Source organism: Coturnix japonica, chromosome 14, assembly GCF_054131305.1.
Source record: "Coturnix japonica strain WE chromosome 14, WE-NBRP24, whole genome shotgun sequence".
In the NCBI taxonomy this organism is placed as follows: domain Eukaryota; kingdom Metazoa; phylum Chordata; class Aves; order Galliformes; family Phasianidae; genus Coturnix; species Coturnix japonica.
This window is the reverse complement of record NC_140676.1, coordinates 172,438-191,042: the sequence shown is the minus strand read 5'-3', so window position 1 is coordinate 191,042 and position 18,605 is coordinate 172,438. Positions and strand designations below refer to the sequence as shown.

The 18,605-nt window shown below is 46.6% G+C and overlaps 1 protein-coding gene across 27 annotated transcripts in view; it reads left to right on the top strand.

The window, feature by feature from the left end:
* Window positions 1-18,605, top strand: part of PPIP5K1 (diphosphoinositol pentakisphosphate kinase 1) — a 39,784-nt gene that overhangs the window by 6,847 nt on the left and 14,332 nt on the right. For 15 of the 27 annotated variants that reach the window (XR_014934219.1, XM_085515097.1, XM_085515091.1 and 12 more), the window contains 20 exons: window positions 272-373; window positions 616-777; window positions 884-1,005; window positions 1,453-1,554; window positions 1,740-1,826; window positions 2,265-2,340; window positions 2,856-2,965; window positions 3,920-4,005; window positions 4,413-4,541; window positions 5,387-5,508; window positions 6,245-6,427; window positions 7,319-7,460; window positions 8,085-8,308; window positions 9,308-9,435; window positions 9,911-10,025; window positions 10,993-11,100; window positions 12,304-12,420; window positions 12,752-12,916; window positions 13,541-13,625; window positions 18,133-18,255. Coding sequence is in view for 20 of the 27 variants with exons in the window: in XM_085515097.1 (XP_085371223.1) it covers window positions 272-373; window positions 616-777; window positions 884-1,005; window positions 1,453-1,554; window positions 1,740-1,826; window positions 2,265-2,340; window positions 2,856-2,965; window positions 3,920-4,005; window positions 4,413-4,541; window positions 5,387-5,508; window positions 6,245-6,427; window positions 7,319-7,460; window positions 8,085-8,308; window positions 9,308-9,435; window positions 9,911-10,025; window positions 10,993-11,100; window positions 12,304-12,420; window positions 12,752-12,916; window positions 13,541-13,625; window positions 18,133-18,255 (2,488 nt within the window). In the remaining 7 variants the exon portion in view is untranslated. Of the gene's footprint in view, window positions 1-271; window positions 374-615; window positions 778-883; window positions 1,006-1,452; window positions 1,555-1,739; window positions 1,827-2,264; window positions 2,341-2,855; window positions 2,966-3,919; window positions 4,006-4,412; window positions 4,542-5,386; window positions 5,509-6,244; window positions 6,428-7,318; window positions 7,461-8,084; window positions 8,309-9,307; window positions 9,436-9,910; window positions 10,052-10,992; window positions 11,101-12,303; window positions 12,421-12,751; window positions 12,917-13,540; window positions 13,626-18,132; window positions 18,256-18,605 lie in introns of all 27 variants that reach the window. The other 12 variants (XR_014934222.1, XR_014934221.1, XR_014934220.1 and 9 more) reach the window with 6 other exon arrangements.

Below are 18,605 nucleotides of genomic sequence, written 5' to 3'. Positions count from 1 at the left end.
TGCACTGTATATCCCTGTATATCCCTGTAGCAATTGGTGTCAGCCCTGTGGTCTGTAGTAACCCTTCTCCTCTTTAAAGCCCAAACATACCTCCTGTTTGTCTATAGGAGTCTTTTTTGTCCTCTGTAAGTGAGTATGCTGTGATAGCTGACTGTTCTCAGAGGCGTTCGTTCAGTTTTCTGCATTTAGGATGAAACTTTCACTTCTTGTTCTTCCATCTAAGAAAAGCAGCCCCATCGGTTTCCCTGAGGTATTGGCTCTGTGCTTTCAGATCGGCAGCCGGAGCAGCGTGTACTCCCCAGAGAGCAGTGTGAGGAAGACAGGCTCATACATTTATGAGGAGTTCATGCCTACGGATGGCACTGATGTAAAGGTAAGGCAAAGTCTGGAGTGGCTCCTGCCTGAGGGCCTGGGATGGCTGAGGGCTGACAGCCCTACTGAGCTGGCTCTGGATTATCAGTGTAAGCTGTGAGGTGCTGCTGTGCAGCTTGGATCCAGCTGGGGGATGGGTGCTGAGGCCATACGCTCTTTTCCACGCGTCCTCGGTAGAAATGTCTCCCGGAAGGTGCAGTCAGTCCGGGTGGGTTTGTCGGCTGTCACCAAATCTCTTCCCAGGTGTACACTGTTGGGCCTGACTATGCCCATGCAGAGGCTCGCAAATCCCCTGCACTGGATGGGAAGGTGGAACGGGACAGCGAAGGGAAGGAAATCCGTTATCCTGTCATGCTGACTGCCATGGAGAAACTGGTCGCTCGGAAAGTCTGTGTCGCCTTTAAGGTCTGTGCAATGGCTCTGTGTGAGCCTCGCCTGGCTGTGCAGCTCCAGCCCGTCTGCTGAACAACCAGGTGCTCACAAATCCCTTGTCTTGTGTTTCCTTGTGCAGCAAACTGTGTGTGGGTTTGACCTCCTGCGGGCAAATGGCCACTCATTTGTTTGTGATGTGAACGGCTTCAGTTTTGTGAAGAACTCCATGAAGTATTATGATGACTGTGCCAAAATCCTTGGGTATGTAAAATTCAGGTCGTGCTGTGGGTGAAGGAGCCCAGAGCAGAGCACAGTGAGTGCGGAGTCCTGACAATCCTGAGAAATCTGAGGGTGGTTCAGCTGGGGGCTTTTGTTTGGGGATGTTGGCTCTGGGAGGAGGGGTTCATTATGCCTGGAGCCTGAAGGCCTGTATTGCCATCAGCCGTGTGCAGATATACACAGAGGTACCTTAAAGGATATGCGTGGGGTTGGTTGCTGAGCCCAGCTGCAGTATTAGTGATGTACAGGGTAATTTGGGTTCCTCTGGGCAGTGCCCTGACTAGTCTGCATTGTTCTGGATGTGTCTGCACGAAGAAGAAGAGGAGCTCTGTCTGTGGTTCTCAAATCTTTCCCCAGAACCACCAGGCAAGAGGTGGAGAACCAGGGGAATGCAATTTCTTGTGAGTTTTACGTTCTGATTTCTTCCAGAAACATAATTATGCGGGAATTGGCTCCTCAGTTCCATATTCCCTGGTCCATCCCAACAGAGGCAGAAGATATTCCCATCGTCCCCACGACTTCTGGCACCATGTGAGTACCTGCCTTCTTCTCAAATGCCCGAGGCAAAAACTGTCTGAGGGACAGATGTTGCCCAGCAGCACTGTGTTCTGCAGCTGCTGCTGTGTTAGGACTGAAAGAACAATGGGAGCCAGCTCTCTGGTGACAGTCCTGGTGTGTATGGTCACGTTTGTGCAGAGTATCTTCTGTTTCCCCAGGATGGAGCTTCGCTGTGTTATTGCAGTCATCCGGCACGGAGATCGTACCCCAAAGCAGAAGATGAAGATGGAAGTTAAGCACCCCCGGTAAGAGCCAAGGCAAGGAGGTGCCGCGTCACTGGAAAGTGAGAAAGGGCCATTTGCTGAATCAAGAAGCAGAGCAGAAGGGCTGAGTGCATGGAAGGCTGTGTGTTTTCCTGGCTCTGTTCTAGCAGATGCCTTCTGCTCAGCTGAGGGCATCCCCTAAGAATCCGATCACCTTCTGTGTGGGCGCTGGGAGAAAGAGCCAGGTTCTGCTGGGGCCTACAAAGCAAAGCGTCCCACTAAATGGGAAGTTAGCGTCTGCCTGCTTTTCTTAACTGAGCCTGGAAACAATCATTTTTGACATAATTTCTGAGGCATGGCAAGGAGCCACTGGGACTGCTGGCTCTCCTGGAAGAATAAAGTGTGAATGCATATGTAGGGTTGAAAGTTGTAGAGCTGAAACAGCAGCTGCTGCATCAGGGTTCTTTGTTGTCTGTTCAGGTTCTTTGAATTATTTGAGAAATATGATGGCTACAAGACAGGGAAGTTGAAACTGAAGAAGCCAGAGCAGCTACAGGTGAGGGGAGTTTTGTCTGTGACTGTGTGGGAGTTAAAGGTAATTTGCTTCGCAGTGTGAGGCACTCTTCTGGGAGGAAGTAAAAGCTCAGAAGGGCAACAGTCTTTTGCAGAAACACTTGTTTTCTCACTCCTTACCCGCAATGCACTCAGCAGGGTGAGAGCGTGATGGGAACTGCTCCTGGCTGATGGGAAGACTGCTGAGCTGGGAGGACCCAGTGCAGCTTGGCCAGCTGCTGTGGCCGCCTCCAGTGAGGAATGGCTGCAGGATGGGGAGCGGGACAGTGTGAGGCACCTGCTTGGTTCTGCCTGGAGCTGGAGTGCAGGATGAGGGTGGAGCAAAATGCAGCGTGAAAGTTTGTTCTGCCTGAGCTGTGCTTCTTAGGAAAGGACGTGTCTGTGAGGAGTGTGGGTGCAGATGTGGTGCTGGGTGAGGCTGGGGTCACCTCACAAGATATAATGGTGAGTCTGGAGCAAAACTGCTGGGAGTTTGAGGTAGTGTCTGCTCCCCAACAGGAAGTGCTGGACATCGCGCGGCAGCTTGTGGTGGAACTGGGAACCCACAGTGACTGTGAGATCGAGGAGAGGAAATCCAAACTGGAGCAGCTGAAGAGTGTCTTGGAGATGTAAGGATTCCTGTGTTGGGGCACTGTGGGTTTGTCTCGGAGCCGTGGTTCGCGTGGGATGTAGAAGCTAATTGGGCTGCCGATATTTTGGGCAGCGGTTGTCCAGAGCTTGGAATACCCTTCCCCTGCTACAGCTGTACATAAGAGGTGCCATCCTGTTAACATTTTCCTCTTGGCATCAAAACTGGTGTTGATTCTTGTTCCTAATGTGTCTGGTGTTCAGCTAATCAACCTGAGTCAAAGGTGAGCTGCTTTTGCAGTAGGAAAGGAACTGGAGTCCTTTAAAGGCTGCTTTAATATGAAGTGTTTTGATAAATCTGGAGCAAATGCGGTTTTAAAAAAGGATATCAAAAATTAAACAAGAGGCAGCTTGGCAAACACTAGAAAACGTTTGTGTCCACAGCTTTCGTGTAGTTGCCATAACATTGTGGTGGTGGCTGTGACTCAGAAGCACGAGTCCTCTCCGGGCTGTGGCTGGCGATGGTGCAGTCGGGCACTGCCTGTGTTTAAGCCACATTTGTGGAGCACAGAGAATGAATTCTTACCACGATTCCTTCCCCTGCCTTTCCGCCCAGTGGAGGGGTGCTTACATTCATGGTGGCTGCTGGATTCTTTGTCTGTGATCCCAATAATTCACTCGCTAAAGGTGTGAGATAGATGGAAATCAGCGAAGTGTGATTGAAGTTGCCATGGGATATGAGAGGGCTAAAATGCTGTCAGCTGAAGAGCGGGAAAGAAAATGAGTATTTAAATTTCATCTGGGAAGGTTATTTAGCTATTTTTGGAGTGTGCGTTCTGGATCACAAGTGTGTGTCAACAGCGTTCTTTTTCCATGGCAGTTGGTGCTGTAGCAGAAAGTCAGTGCATTTTTGCTGTGTGCTGCTTAGGGACCTCTGGGCATGGGGAAAAGTGCAGGTGATTTACTTTCACCTTTTCCCCTTCTCACTGTGACAGGTACGGACATTTTTCTGGCATTAACCGTAAGGTGCAGTTGACATATCTGCCTCATGGACATCCAAAAGCTGCAAGTGAAGATGAAGGTAAAGAATCTGACATGGCTGCTTTGACCTTAAAGCCTGGTGCTTAAGTGTGTGTGCAGCTGTCTTACCTGTAAGGACCTCAGGAGATGCAAGCATGATTAACAACACGTGTGTTATATTTGCTAGCAACATAAGAAAGGCTGGAGTGATACATAATGTAGTGTGCCAGTGTGCTCTGGATGGTGCCACAGGGCTTGCTCTTCTGTGTTCATGAATGTCAGCCTCTGTACCTTTAGAAAGTTGTGTTTCTTTGGTGCTTGCTAGTGTGGTTCCTGGGGGACTCTGGGTCAAGCTTGTGCTGCTAACGCTTTACAGGGTTCTGATAGCAACCCCTTCTTCCTCTCCTCCTCTCCCACTGCAAGATCAGCTTTGAGATCTGATGTAGGGAGTTTCTCTTTGTCTCCTAGAAGCTCGCAGAGAACCTTCCCCATCTCTTCTCCTGGTGCTGAAATGGGGTGGAGAGCTGACACCAGCAGGAAGAGTCCAGGCAGAAGAGCTAGGGAGAGCCTTTCGCTGCATGTATCCTGGTGGCCAAGGTAAGCTTCTTACATGCATGTCAGATCCTGTCCTGTGGTTGTACTAGGCTGCTTAGCCCAAGTGGTCACCAGTGGAAGGGATGCTCTGATGCCTGCATAGCAGTTGGTGCACGGCCTCTTTGCCCAAATATGCAGCTGACTTCTGTCTGATATCTGTCCTTGTCTAGCAGGGTGTTTCTCTGAATTAAGGGCTCAGAGCTTTTGGAGGAATGTCCACATCTTCTCGTGCAGTGTGACTGAATACTGTGCTAACTCGTCATGGGATCCCGTCCAATATCAAATGACTCACCACTGTAGTGTTTTTGGAGGATCAGACTCAGAACTGCAGGAGATGCTTTATCCTATTACCAGTCTCTCTCCTTTGATTGACTCAGCCATCACAAATAAACTTTTTTTCTTTCCATGCCACAAGAGGACTATAGCTGTACTAGTTATGTTTGGAAGCCAGGTGCCTTACAGCTAAATAGCTCTGGCTGTGGTTCTGATGGCAGCAGAATTGCTTTTGTTCAAAGAACAAATAAAAAGGGGCAGTTCTTTTGTGCAGCTTCATTCCTCACAGGGACTTTCAAGCTAGCAGGCAATTATGGGCTGCTGGAAGAGGATTGCTGCAGAATCTGGGCAGCATCAGACCTTTACTGGTGAATCCTCACTCCTTCCTTCAAAATGGGTTTTGCCAAGTTTACTGGAAGTAGATTTTCAGGCTTCATGTGATGGCTAGAACTGACTATTTTGGAGCAGTCTGAATGCTAGGTATCTTGTTGTCTGAAGTAGTGGTATTCTGCAGTATACTTGGCTGATAGTTTCTGAGGTGTCAGAATATCGTTCTGAGCCTGTGTCTGTTCCAGGTGATTATGCTGGTTTCCCTGGATGTGGCCTGCTCAGACTGCACAGCACATACCGCCATGATCTCAAGATCTACGCCTCAGATGAGGGACGAGTTCAGATGACAGCAGCAGCTTTTGCAAAGGTTCTTCCCCTCTTGTGCATCTGCTAATTCTGCTACATTAGTCTTTGGAATCTGCCGGTTTTAAAGGAAAACATCTGGTGACAAGGAAGAATCTGTCCTAGGAATTTCCCCTGTCTGTTGGAAGGGCAGTGGTGCCCTATGCTGACAGCAAGTGTATGGGGCAGCACTGGAAATGCGCTGTGGCTGCACGTGCTTGTTGCCTTTGATATGCTGCCCAGTATTAGACTGTGACTGGAGAAGGAGTTGCTGGTATTTAATGTTGGAGCACATTGCTGAATATTAATTGCCTACAAAATTAGTTTCTGGGATGACTGCCCAGCCAGAAGGGTTATTCTCTGCCTGCCTGATTTACGAGAGGAATGAAATGTCTTTGGGGCAGTCTAGGGTGGAGGTTGGGAAGGAGTAGGGCTCATCTGCAGTTGAAGCTTGAGCCAAGGGAGACCCTGTGGTCACCTGAGCTGTTCTTTAGAGCTGTATCAACTTTTTCCAGCAAACTGTGTTGGCTGCTCAATGATTGCCTGCACAGTTCTGGGGCTACTGCAGGCAGCTGCTGTTTAGACAGAATAGCTCTATGAGCATGGCAGAATCATCGGTGGCTATAGTTGCTATTGCTGTAAAAATGCTCTTCAAGCACAGCTGAAGTTTCACTCAAGCTGATTTAGGGCTGGCCATGAAGCTACCAGGAATGTTTGCTGCTTGGTTTGCACAGCTAAAATCTTGTCCTGTGTTGTTTTAGGGGTTGCTGGCCCTGGAAGGAGAGCTGACCCCCATCCTGGTGCAGATGGTGAAAAGTGCCAATATGAATGGTCTCCTGGACAGTGACAGTGATTCTCTAAGCAGCTGTCAACACAGAGTGAAAGCACGACTACATGAAATCATGCAGAAGGATGCTGAGTTCTGTGAAGAGGATTATGAAAAGGTAAAGCATCTTCATGGCCTTGGAGCTCCCTGTGGTTTAATTTACAAAGTCTGCCAGTGTTTGAGCAGTAGTTTTGTTAGTTTCAAAACAGCTCTAGTCAAATCTGCAGGATGTAAGCAGAACCTAGGAGGGGAAAAGGAATAATCCCTACCCTTGTCCAAGTGAAAATGCCCCACAATTCTTCACTGTGCTGTTCAAATCATTATCACTTGACCTTTCTCTCCCTATAAGAGGTCCCAGTGCATCTGATTGTCATGAGAGTGCTCAAAGAAAATGGTTTTGATAAACTCTGTTTTGTGAATATGAGTATAAATATGTGGTAGGCTGGCATTTCAGGTTACTTGATTGGGGTGCTAGTTCTCATGGCTTCCAATCCCATTTGCTGTGGACAAGCAGTTCACCTTCGCCAGATTTTACATCCACACTCTGTGTGTGTATGTGAACTTTTGGCTACAAACCATTTTGCAGTCCTGTCAGTATCTGATAACTGCAAAGTAGATAATATGGGCTACATCCAGCAAAGTGACCAGTAAGAGTGCTGCTTTCTGCAATATATTTACAGAGCTGAAACCTATTACCATTAACAAATATATTAATCACCTTCAATAAATACTTAAAATGCTGTGAGACCCTTTGCTCAAGCACAGAAGCAAAGCAAGACAGGGATGGGTGTTGTTGGTAAAGGGAGGTCTGGTTGAACAGGAGCAGTTGTTTGCTGTCTCTCAGTTTGGTCCTGAAGCAGTTTTAAGATCATACCAAACTACCTCTATGATGAGGCCAGTTTATTGTACTCAGCTGGGAACACAACTTTTGTACTTAATCATAAAGCAGGGTAGCTGTGTTCCCAGTCTGTAAAGATATTAACTAACTTCTGCTGGTATCTTCTCTCAGCTAGCACCTACAGGTAGTGCTTCTTTGCTCAACTCTATGACCTTCATCCAGAACCCTGTGGAGATCTGTAACCAGGTGTTCACCCTGATTGAGAACCTCACCTCCCAGATACGAAAACGATTGGAAGACCCAAAATCTGCAGGTGAGTATCACAGCTGGAAAGGGTCTGCAGCAGATCCATTTTTTCTTCTGTCTTCACAGCTGCCAAACATCACCGTGGTTTATGTAATATGACTATAGCAAAGAAATTCTAGAGTGGAATTCCAAATATATGATCGATGTAAAGGCTCCTATTCTGCTTTCAGCTGCTGTTGGAGAGAGCTGTAATGTATCTTGGGTTTAGAGAGAATGTAAACAGCAGCACTATGGCCAGGAGGAATTTGTCTGACTTTTTTGGGCATTTCCTGGAGAGAAGATCAAGGCAGTAGGCAAGAATTTTCAGTCATCATTTGATGAGTTCTGAGAGCTTTCCTTATGACAGCGCAGAGGTGTCATAAAGGCACTGGTGGGGCATCCACATGTGCTGTGACAAACAAGTTGAAAGACAGATGGTTTCACTTTTCTCACGTATTTCAGTAATAGTTTCCTGCTGCAGTTTAAGATGCAGCTCAAATAGGTCTGGTGGCTTTTCCAGAGCAAGATTCCTATTGGCAGCATAATAATCGCAGCCCTTCTGTGCTGGGAGAAGTCAGTCATAGCTGCCTCTTGAGATCTGCATGGAAGCAGTTCAGAATGTGAATATGATTTTGTGCTCTCTGCTGTTTAGACCTGCAGCTCTACCACAGTGAGACTTTAGAACTGATGCTGCAACGCTGGAGTAAGCTGGAAAGAGATTTTCGCATGAAAAATGGGCGTTACGACATCAGCAAGATCCCTGATATTTATGACTGCATCAAGTATGACGTGCAGCACAACTGTACGCTGAAGCTGGAAGGCACAGCTGAGCTCTTCCGACTGTCCAAAGCCCTGGCAGATGTGATCATACCACAGGTAGATCCTGCGGTGCCTGTGTGAAGGGTCTGTGGTGTCACTTTCTGACCTGCCCACTGTCTCTTTTTTTCTTGTGTCTCCTACACATTAACTGTCAATGCAGTGTATCACAGATATTTCTCAGGTTTCTTACTATTTATGTAAGGCCAAAGCCATCTACAACTGAAGATGTGGCAGTGCTTTCTTCCTGGATGAGGGTTCTCACAGCGTCAGAATGATGAGCAGATGAGGCAGCAGCTTTTGTGTGTTGGCCACAATGCATTTGGTGCAGCTTTGGGATGAGTATGAGTGTGTGCTCTAACAACATCCCATCTTCCACATGCAAAGTTGTACATGGGGAGGCTTTCTGTGTTCAGGTGAAGCCTTTTTCTGGTGGATTTGACATCCCTGTCAAACTGGGACTGGTTCAGTTTGTAGAGTTGGCCTGCTTCTCATGAAAGTTTTGCATATGGAAATGTGAGGGGAGAGGAGGGACAAATGCAATAGATCTCTTTATTCTGTCCCACTCCAGGCAGAAATGTTTCATTTGTCAGGAGTGGGCTTCTAACAACAGGACCCAATTGCCCTTGTGCCCACGTCAGGCAGAAATGGGCTTCTGAGCCTCTCCACACTGTTTCTGATAAGCGGTAGTTCAGCCATTTACTGCTCAGCTCTCCCAGATTTATCTTTGCAAACAGCAGTTGTTGGGTTAATCCTTATGCCAGGTCTGACTGTGTGTTTGCTGCAAGAGAAGGTTGGCTGATGGTATTCATCCCTCTCAGCTGTTAGAAGTGTGCTGACAGCTGCGCCTAGGCAGACTGGGATTCTCGGAGGTGCCTCTGTCCTCTGTTACCTCCCTAAATACATAGGAAAAAATGAAACAGGTGCTGAGTGGCGTTTCCCTTTCTGTCTTTGCTTACCTGTAGTGGTGCTTGTGGACAGGACTGTGGAAGTGCAGTCTCCTTTCTTCTGAGCATGTGATACTGTGATATCTATTGGGTTTTGTTTGTTTTCCTGCAGGAGTATGGAATTAATAAGGAGGAAAAACTGGAGATTGCTATTGGCTTTTGTCTTCCTCTAATTAAAAAAATCCAGTTGGACCTACAGAGAACCCATGAAGATGAGTCTGTCAACAAACTACATCCCCTGTAAGGACTGTGCCGTATGCTGCTGCTGCTGGGGAGGGCAGGCTCTGGGGCAGTGTGTGGGATCCATATCAGAAGAGTGTAGTGGTTTAGGAACAGGCACCAAGGGGCACACTGAGAAGGAAGTATGTTGATGTTTGTAGAACAGGAAGAAAAATCCAAAGACAGACTGAAACTGTTGAGAGTGAGGCAAGGTGCCAAAGAAGTCATTGCAGCTGGATGGTGGTGCCTTCATCCCTGTCTCTGTGAGGAGCAAATGCTGGTGTGATGCACCCGCATCAGCCCCACCACATGTCTCCAGTAGGAGAGCAAAAAACTTCTGTGCCTAATTCTCACTCTGCTTGTTCTGTTCCTGTTGCTCTTTAACAATTTCCAATGTATGATTTTCTTCTTCTGTTGAGTGAGTAGAAATACTGCTGCATGGTGGATGTTGATCCATTGGCAGGCTGTGAATAACACGGGGCTGATTTTTGTTCAGGTACTCAAGAGGAGTGTTGTCACCAGGCCGCCATGTTCGGACACGGCTCTACTTCACCAGTGAGAGCCACGTACACTCTCTGCTCAGCATCTTCCGCTATGGGGGGCTCCTGGATGTAAGTGTTCCAGCAGTGCTCACAGAGTAAGCCACCCTGCTTTTTCTCAGCAGCCCTTTCCAATGCAGACAGCGTGTATTTGCAGGTTGCCCCTTTAGCCAGCGCTCACAGTAATGATGTGCCCCAGTTGTCTCTGGCCAGCTCCATGGCTGCTGTGTCTGCATGCTGCAGCTTCCTGCCTTCTGGCCTGTAGGGGGGTTGCTCTTCCTCTCCCTGGCACTGCCTGCCTGGCTCATGCAGAGCCCTGTTTTCTCCAAATGCCATCCTTCTGATTTTAAATGAGTCTGAAGTCTGTAGGAAGAGAGCAGTGTGAGGCAGTGGTGATGCAGGAATTCCTTCCTGCTTCCTTCAGCTATTTGTTTAAAAGAGTTATTTAGTTGCTGATATGTGGAGACTTTCAGTTAATTCAAAGTCAAGGAAATCAGTTTGATTATAGAGGAAGTGACCTGGGGCTGTAAATGCATAGGGAGCTCTAACAGGGGCCCAGTTTTAGCTGACGAACTCATTGATCCAGCTCTTGTTGCACTCTCATGACCTGTTTCCTGAGGGAGTTGGTATGCAGATCTGAGAGAAAAGCTCTGCTTTAGGCCTCCTTGTGCTCTTTTTTTGTTTGTTTGTTTTTTGACCATTTCTCTAAAATATTCCATCCTGTAGAACACTCCTTGAGAATGGCTGTGCTTGGGAGCTGCTGTGGGTTACACTTTCCTCCAGTCAGCATGGCACAGGGGCTCGCATCTGAGTGTCCTCTGGTCTGCATGTGGGTTGGATGGAAGCTGTAGTGTCCCTCTTTGCAATTGCTCCTTCCTGTAAGCACCCTGCCATCATCGCAAGGCCATCTCTCTTGTTTTTGTCCTGACAATGCTGTTACCTTGTGGAGAAGCAAAGTCTCTCAGACCCATTTCACTGAATGCTGCAAGGTTTCTGCTGTTGCTTATTCCACGCAACTGTTTATGTGTATATATATCAGGAGAACAAAGACCAGCAGTGGAAGAGAGCCATGGACTATTTGAGTGCTATCTCAGAGCTGAACTACATGACCCAGATTGTTATCATGCTCTACGAGGACAACAACAAGGTGAGGGATGTAGCAGTAGGACAGAACCCTTCCTGCCACGATGCTGGGCACGGCCACTGAGAGATAGGATCAGTTGGGAATTTTGTGATCTGAGCTCTCAGCTTGTGGGTAAAGACAGATGGATCATTAATGCAACTGCTAGTTCTTATTTTTAGGTGTGAGGCAGTGACCCACTTACTGTTTGTTACGTGTAAGCAGAATGCCATTCTGAGCAGTAGTGCCAAACATGCGTAATTGATAGCAGCAGTTTGAAAGCATGTCCTAAAGCAAAATCATTTGTTGTTTCTTAATGTTAATTACAAGTTAACAATAGGAAACAAGTTAAAAACAATTTATATTTGGCAGTTTATTCAGAGTATTTCTAGAAAATGTCCAGAAATCCCATATTCACAACCTTTTTTTGTATTTACTAAAAATCCACCCATGTAGTTAGGGAAGTACATGTGGATATCTTCAGGAAGAAAAGACAACCACTTAAAAATAGATGGAATGTGGAAAATGGCAGTGATTGCCATAAGTAGTTCTGGCACTGATGTGTGCATCCTGAATCCCAGACCCTGTGATCTGTACTGCTGGAGGTCGTGGTGAGGGGAGCAGCCCCTTTACTCTGCAAGCTTCAGAATGAGAATGTGTTCAGAGAACAGATGTGGGATTTTAATGGTAGAGCAGAGATCCTGATGGCAGAGCAAATAGAGATGATGAAACTTTGGGTTTTCCCTGGTGCTGTAACCTGTAAAAGTTCTGTCTGCCTTCTAAAAATAGGAATTATTTTAAATAATTATTAGAGACTGTTACTTAAGTCTTGGAGCAACTTGACCGAAGGTCTAGGAGGGAGCCAGTCTCTCCATGTGCCTGTAAGTGGTTTTGCAGCAGGGTGGTCTCTGTTGCCTAAAGCTGTGCTTTAGGTTCATATATATATACGTAGAGCCTGGTTCTGTTTTGGCCTTCTGGTGGCTGTTGTGACAGAACAACAACATTCTGAATGCCTCAGCTTTGTGCTAATGAGGGCTGTACTTTTGGATGAGGCAGTCCTAGCGCCAGTATGTCTGTGGGTTCTTGTTGCTTCTGCCTTCCTTCTGAAGGATGCTGTTGGGGCTCATGCTGAACCAGCATGGCAGGGTGGTCAAAGCCCAGACCATGACCTCTGCTGATAGCCTGTGAGATTTCCATGTATTCACTTAATCTCCATCCTGGTGTTTTCAGGACCCATCTTCAGAAGAGCGCTTCCACGTGGAGCTGCATTTCAGCCCTGGTGTGAAGGGTTGTGAGGAGGACAGAAATGTTCCCACAGGGTTTGGCTTTCGACCTGCCTCGGCAGAGGTGAGTGCTGTCCTGGGCACAGGGCAGAGGGCTGCTCTGCATGGGGATGCACTGAGTGCAGCTCTGCTGTGCGCCATGCTGCCCTGCCATCCTGCTGCAGCCTGGGCCTCAGCAGCGTGTTCTTCTCTGGCCTGTCCTTGTGCCCAAGGACTCAGCATGTTACACTTTCTGCCTGACTCTGTGGGCTTTGTATGGCAATCTTTGTTCAAGGAGGAGCACAGTGCTGGTATCTCGCTGCATGTAGAGCTCAGAGATCCCAGCCTCTAGCAAATGCCCTGGGCAGCACCTGGTAAGGATGTATGCCTGGAGCTGTCAGTGTTCCCTACTGCAGAGCGAGGACAAGAAGGCAGACCAAGGCAGCCTGGAGGACCTCTCCAAAGAGAAGGGCATGGATGAGCCCGATCGTGCCCAGCAAAGATCTCCGCAGCCCTCTGAGCCTGTTGGCATTCAGCGGAGATCACCACTGATCAGGAACCGGAAGACGGGATCAATGGAGGTAAAAGCGCTGTGCTTGTTGCTCTCATAAAGGTCTTCTGCCTCATTTTAGTTTCCTGAGATTCTTCTTCACATGACAGAGTTGCTTCTGTGGATTGATTTGGAGAAGGAATTTGAGTCTGTGGGAAGGCTGACCTATCAAACTCCCTGGGGAGGAAGGGCAGGAAATTTATTAGGAGGAGCATTTTTGGTATCTGTTTTCTAATAGGGAAAGCAGCATTAGAACATGAGCTGTTTGTTAGCTGTCACTGTGTCACCCATGGTGTGACTTTTGAGTGCAGTACTTGGGGAGTCTGCATTGGGCACTACTGTGTTGAAGGGGATATATGTTGCTGCTGCTAAAGAAGGAAGTCTGTATCCCAGTGATCCTAGTGGTCTTAGGAAACAAGGAACTCAGTACAGGGATCTCTTCCTGCTTCTGAAATTTCTACTGTTCCATATCCCAGCACAAACCTGAAATTAAAAGTGAGCACACATCACAATCTTAGCATAAGAGTACTTGTATGCTTCTTGAAAGTTGTGATTTTTAGGCAAGAGGTACTTTTCTTTTTACTTCTGTACAAAAACGCTTGACACCAGTGGGTAATACAGGGCACAGCCCTGATCATACTGTCTCTCTTTGCAGGTGCTTTCTGAATCTTCTTCCAAAGGTTATCGCCTCTTCAGCACTTACTCCAGGCAAGCTTCTGAGATGAAGCAAAGTGGCTTAGGTACTGTACTTGACTTGTTCCCACCCTGCTCATCTGTACCTCTGTATTCTTGTGTGCATCCGTCTGTCCCTCCCTCTATTTATCTGGATCAAGTTCCTTGTACATCTCTCTGTGTGCATTGTGTCTTCTTGTAGCCTTACTGCCTGGACCACTGCAGAGGTTATATCATTGTAATGACTTTTGTGTGTGACCTCCTCCTTCATTTTCTAGCTGCACTTGTCATCCCACATAAAACAGGAGCAACAGAGCAACTTCTGCTTCTGTGTTGCTCTCAGTTGTTACATCATTTTTAAACTTAGTAAGAGGAGATGATTTCACATGAGATCTAGAATACTTTCTGTTCTGCAGGAGAGTAGTTTACGTCCAAAGCTGTCTTCATGTAGGACTATTGCCTTTCTACCTTTTTTCCCTAAAGATCTCTTGTATGAAACAGATCCATCATCTTCTGCTGCAGTGTTTGACAGCTCTCAGAGCTGGGATCCCCTGCTTAACTGTTTTTTGCATGGTAGCCAGTGGGAGAAAATATTCTGGGGCAGCTGGTGTTCTCTGTTCTGTCCTTGAGAATACCATTCCCTGCCACCCTAATGTAAACTGTGTCTGTGGAAATCCTTCATGAAATATTTTTGCTAAAGCAAAAGAATTTTTGGAAGCTGAATAGCAATCTTTGGTGCCAGGGTTTTCAAAATAGATAAACCTAGATCCCTCAGAAGCCTGAAAAGCAGCAGGGAATGGAAATGTCCACGTTAGGCCCACTTTCTTTTTCCCTAGAACCTTTTTTTTTTTTTTTTTTTGCGTTTGGGTCCTGAGGAATGGCCACAGGTTTCCTTTCAGCAGTTCTGACTGTTCCTGGCTCTTTACTCTGTGACACGGGCACCCTGCAGTTGAGGGTTATCTGAAAGGCCTGATCACTGCATTGTCACTTTTGAATAAGCTGTTTCTTCGGAAACCGATTCTTATCAATTTGATAGAATTTTCTTTGCTGAAATTAGGAAATATCCCAGGTTTCTGCAGAACATCCGCTTTGGAAATGAAGAAGATTACTACTGTACTGGACTTGACAACAAAACTTGAAGTGCAATCTCATCAGGTTTAATTTCAAGTTCTTGCCTGACTCGCCTTGCTGGGAGGCCTTTGCTGGTCATTCACCCAGCTGTGAAGCTCTGCAGATGCAAAATTCTGTGTGGGAGCTGAGCGAGCAGATCTGTAGGCCTCTGTCTGGATACTCAGTTCAATCATCGTTTTTCCCGTGGAGACTTATGGCTGTGTGCAAAGAAGGGCTGAGCTGGTGTCGTGCTGCAACACCAGGCTGCACCATTTCTGCTTATCAGAATGTCTGTTTCTGTGAATTTATCTCAGTCCATGAGCTGCTGAAAAGAACGACGCTTCTTTACTTGTGGAAATCAAGCTCTTCAAGGAATTTTTGTGGTTCCTTTCCTGCTTGCTTTATAGAAGTCTAATGTCTTCTCTCTTTATGATCTGAGGTGCACTTTCTCTCTTAGAGAAAGAATATAGAACTCATGGGATCCTGAACATTGGCTTCGATGTTTCTCTCAGCAGCTGTGCTGTGAGGTGATTCATTCAGATGCTACCTGCTGTCTCTGAGCTTTTCTGAAGTTCAGAGCCCGACCTTGCCGGTGTCTGGCTATTGTTATCTCAGAGGGAACATGTGCATCTCTTCAGATATTCCTTCACATGTTGAGCTGTATCAGAAGGAGAAGCAGGGCAGAGCTGTTGCCCTGTTGCCATAACTGCCAGAATTGTGTCTTCATGGTAATTCAGAAATGCCTTGAAATGGCTGTTGGGAAGAAGCGAGGGCTGCAGTTTGCTTTGTCTGTACAGCATGTTGCTTTGGAGTCTGCCTTATTTTTCTGGATAGGAACAAATGCATCATTGTGGACTGTTAGCAGCAGTGTGTGTACTTCTAGCTCTAGAAGCATGGGGATGTTTCAGTGCCTTTTTTCGCTTGCAAAGCACTTTGAAACAGGATAAAATCACTCCTTGCTGTTAAATAGGTGATATACTGTCAGTGTGGTTGGCAGCTTTGTGCTGAGAATTTCACTCCCATAGGAGTGAAACAAGGGACGACTGTTTTTAAACATCTGAAATGTTGAATATACATCTGAAAGTTAAATATACAGAAATGAGGCAGCATATTATGTTATTCCTTGCAAGTGCTGCTACATCTTAGATCCAACTTGCTAGTATGGCGTTCTTTAGGATGTGTGCTTGTCTGTTTAATTCGGCTACAGTAATTTCACTGTAGACAATTGCTGTCATCCACAGAGTCATGCTTGTAAATTCTGTTTGTGTTTAAGAGTGCTAACAAAGTGCCTTTGTCTACTGTATGATTACATACACTTGGCTGTCCTTAGTTTAATGATTAGTGGTACAGGATGGCAAATGATAAAAATCTATAGTAACATTTTCATCTGCCAGGAAATAAGTCTTGTCTTTTGTTTCTGTTTGTTTGTTTCAGACCATGACAGTATGGCTCTGAGCATCATGCTGGCTGCCACTTGACAAAATTGTGTTTGCATTCTGATAGATTTCTGCTCACGCTGAGTCACCACTGAGCTTCCCGTTATAGGGATTAGGAGAAATGTTCTCAGACTTGTGTATCAGCTATTCTGCAGGCAAGAGCTCTTGGCTCTTTGTCCAAGGACAAAACATGCAGCTCTGCCCAGTGGAAAGCCACTAGCAGTGTTACAGTGGTGGAATCACTTAGTTCAGTGCGTATGAGAACTCTTTTAGTCAACCTTCACAGTTCAGAGAAGCACTTAACAGCTGAGACTGAGCTTACACATCAGTAACCCAAAGCTCAGGATCTCTGTTTTCTTCTCCAAAGAGACTCCAGCTAAAATGCTGATTTGTAGAAAAAGACCTGGCATCCTCCTGGTTGACAAATGGACGTGAGGCGGAGAAGGCAGATGGCTTGCTCTCTCTGCCAGGTTAATAGGACTGCAGCCAGAAGGCTGAGGAAGAGTTCTTCCCCTATGCAGCATTTGTGAGGCTGTGTCTGAAGGATTGCTGCCTGCTCTGGGCTCCCTGGGTGAAGAAGGGCATGGACGTAACAGGCGTCAGCCCAGGGCAGAGCAGTGGGGGTGTGTGGGGCTGCAGCACAGATTGGTGGAGACCTTAATGCTGTTCAGCCACCCAAGCAGGAGATTACAGAGGAGTCAGTGTCTGCTCCAGGATACATGCTGATAGGATGAGAAACAACAAGTAGAAGTTGCAATGCAGGGAATTCCAGTTACCTTGGAGGAACTAATTTTTCACCATAAGCATGCCAAATATTGGGACTGGGGCTTGGAATCTTCCTGTGTTCTCCTTCCTTGGAGGTATGCAAACCTTGACTGGACACATCCTAGCAAATTCATCCAAGCTGGAAGCCTCCAGGGTTTCCTTCCAACCTAAATCATGCTGCATTTTAGAACCAAGAGCTGCTTCCGCTATAGGAAGAATTTATTTCTTTTAACAGTAATAAAAGATGCACTGTTCCATTTAAATACCAGTAGGCAGTGTGTCAGCCTTCTTGTCCTGGCAGACAAGGTGGAGCAAGATCAACCTGCTTGTTTCTGGAAGCAAGGTATGTGGGAGTAATGTTGTTTTTAGCAGATGGTATTTACAGAATGTAGTATCAAGGCAGCTGAATAAGGAATTTATAGACAGTCAGTGGTTTTATCTTTCCAGTAGTAAGTTGTTTGGCTTTTTTTCCCGTCACATACAATTGCTTTCTGTGGTCGAATGAGTTCTGTTTCAAATTCCCAGCCATTCCCCAAATGTCACATAATGTCAAGCCACTGTGAAAAATGCTGTGCAAACACCAGCACTTACCAGAGCTCATCTGCATTCTCCTGTGCATGAGAATGTAATGCATGCCTTCTTCCTTACCACGGGGAAAGAAGAGCTCTACGCTGTGTGCACCTCTGGTGCTTTGTAAGGTTGTTCACAGAATACTTGGACTACGCATGACCAAGTAGGTGTGAAAGAAAGCTCTCTGTTCCCGTTACTTTCCTTACTGATTGACAGAGTGATTAATCCACATTTGCAGCAACAGTTTCAACAACCTGAATTGTATTAGATATAGGGAGCTGTTCTTCTCAGTGTCCGGCGGAACAAGGACCTTCCAAAGAGAAAAGGCAGGAGAGAAGACGCTGTGTGATGTGAACATCAATGATCTGCACCCTGGCTTTCCTGACAGGAGTACTTAGATTTGATGGCTGGTGTCAGGATGTTCTTCCTAGATTAGATTGGAAGAGGCAGAGGGAAATATACCATTGGAAGGAGCTGGGAAATTTCCTGGAGCTGAATATTGGTGTACCTTCTGTGCATATGGCACTGCTGAATTCAGAATGGGCAATACTGCCTCCCCGTTCTTCCCCAGCATCGTGTATTTCCTGGGATTGCTTCTAAAGCAGGCAGTTTATTCCTCATTCTTCAACTAACATGCTTTTCTGTAGTTGCATGGTGTGGAGATGTCATACTAACACCTTCCATGCCTTTCCAGGGTCACAATGCACCGGGCTGTTTAGCACCACTGTGCTGGGAGGCTCCTCCAGTGCCCCCAACCTTCAGGACTACGCACGCAGCCATGGCAAAAAGTTTGCCAGCAGCCTGACATACAAAGACGGTATGTGTGTTCTCTGTGCAGCAGGTTAATCTGTGGCCTTTTGTGTCTCAGGGAGCTACTAAGGCAGAGACTTAGAATGCTAAGAAGAATGACACAGTTGGATGTGTATATTCACCTCATCTACAGTAATACATTCTGTCATATCCCAAGAGGTCGTGTTCCCTGCTAGGACAGGGCAGGGGCTGAATTGTGTGAAGAGCTGTGTGTTGATGTATGGTAATGCTGGTGTATAGTAGTGCTGGTGGCTGATTTTCCTCTGGCATTTTAATACTGCTGGTGTGGAGGAAGGATTATTGGTCTAGATATGAGGTAGGCCTGTCCTGGTATGTGTAAAATCATCTTGCTTACCT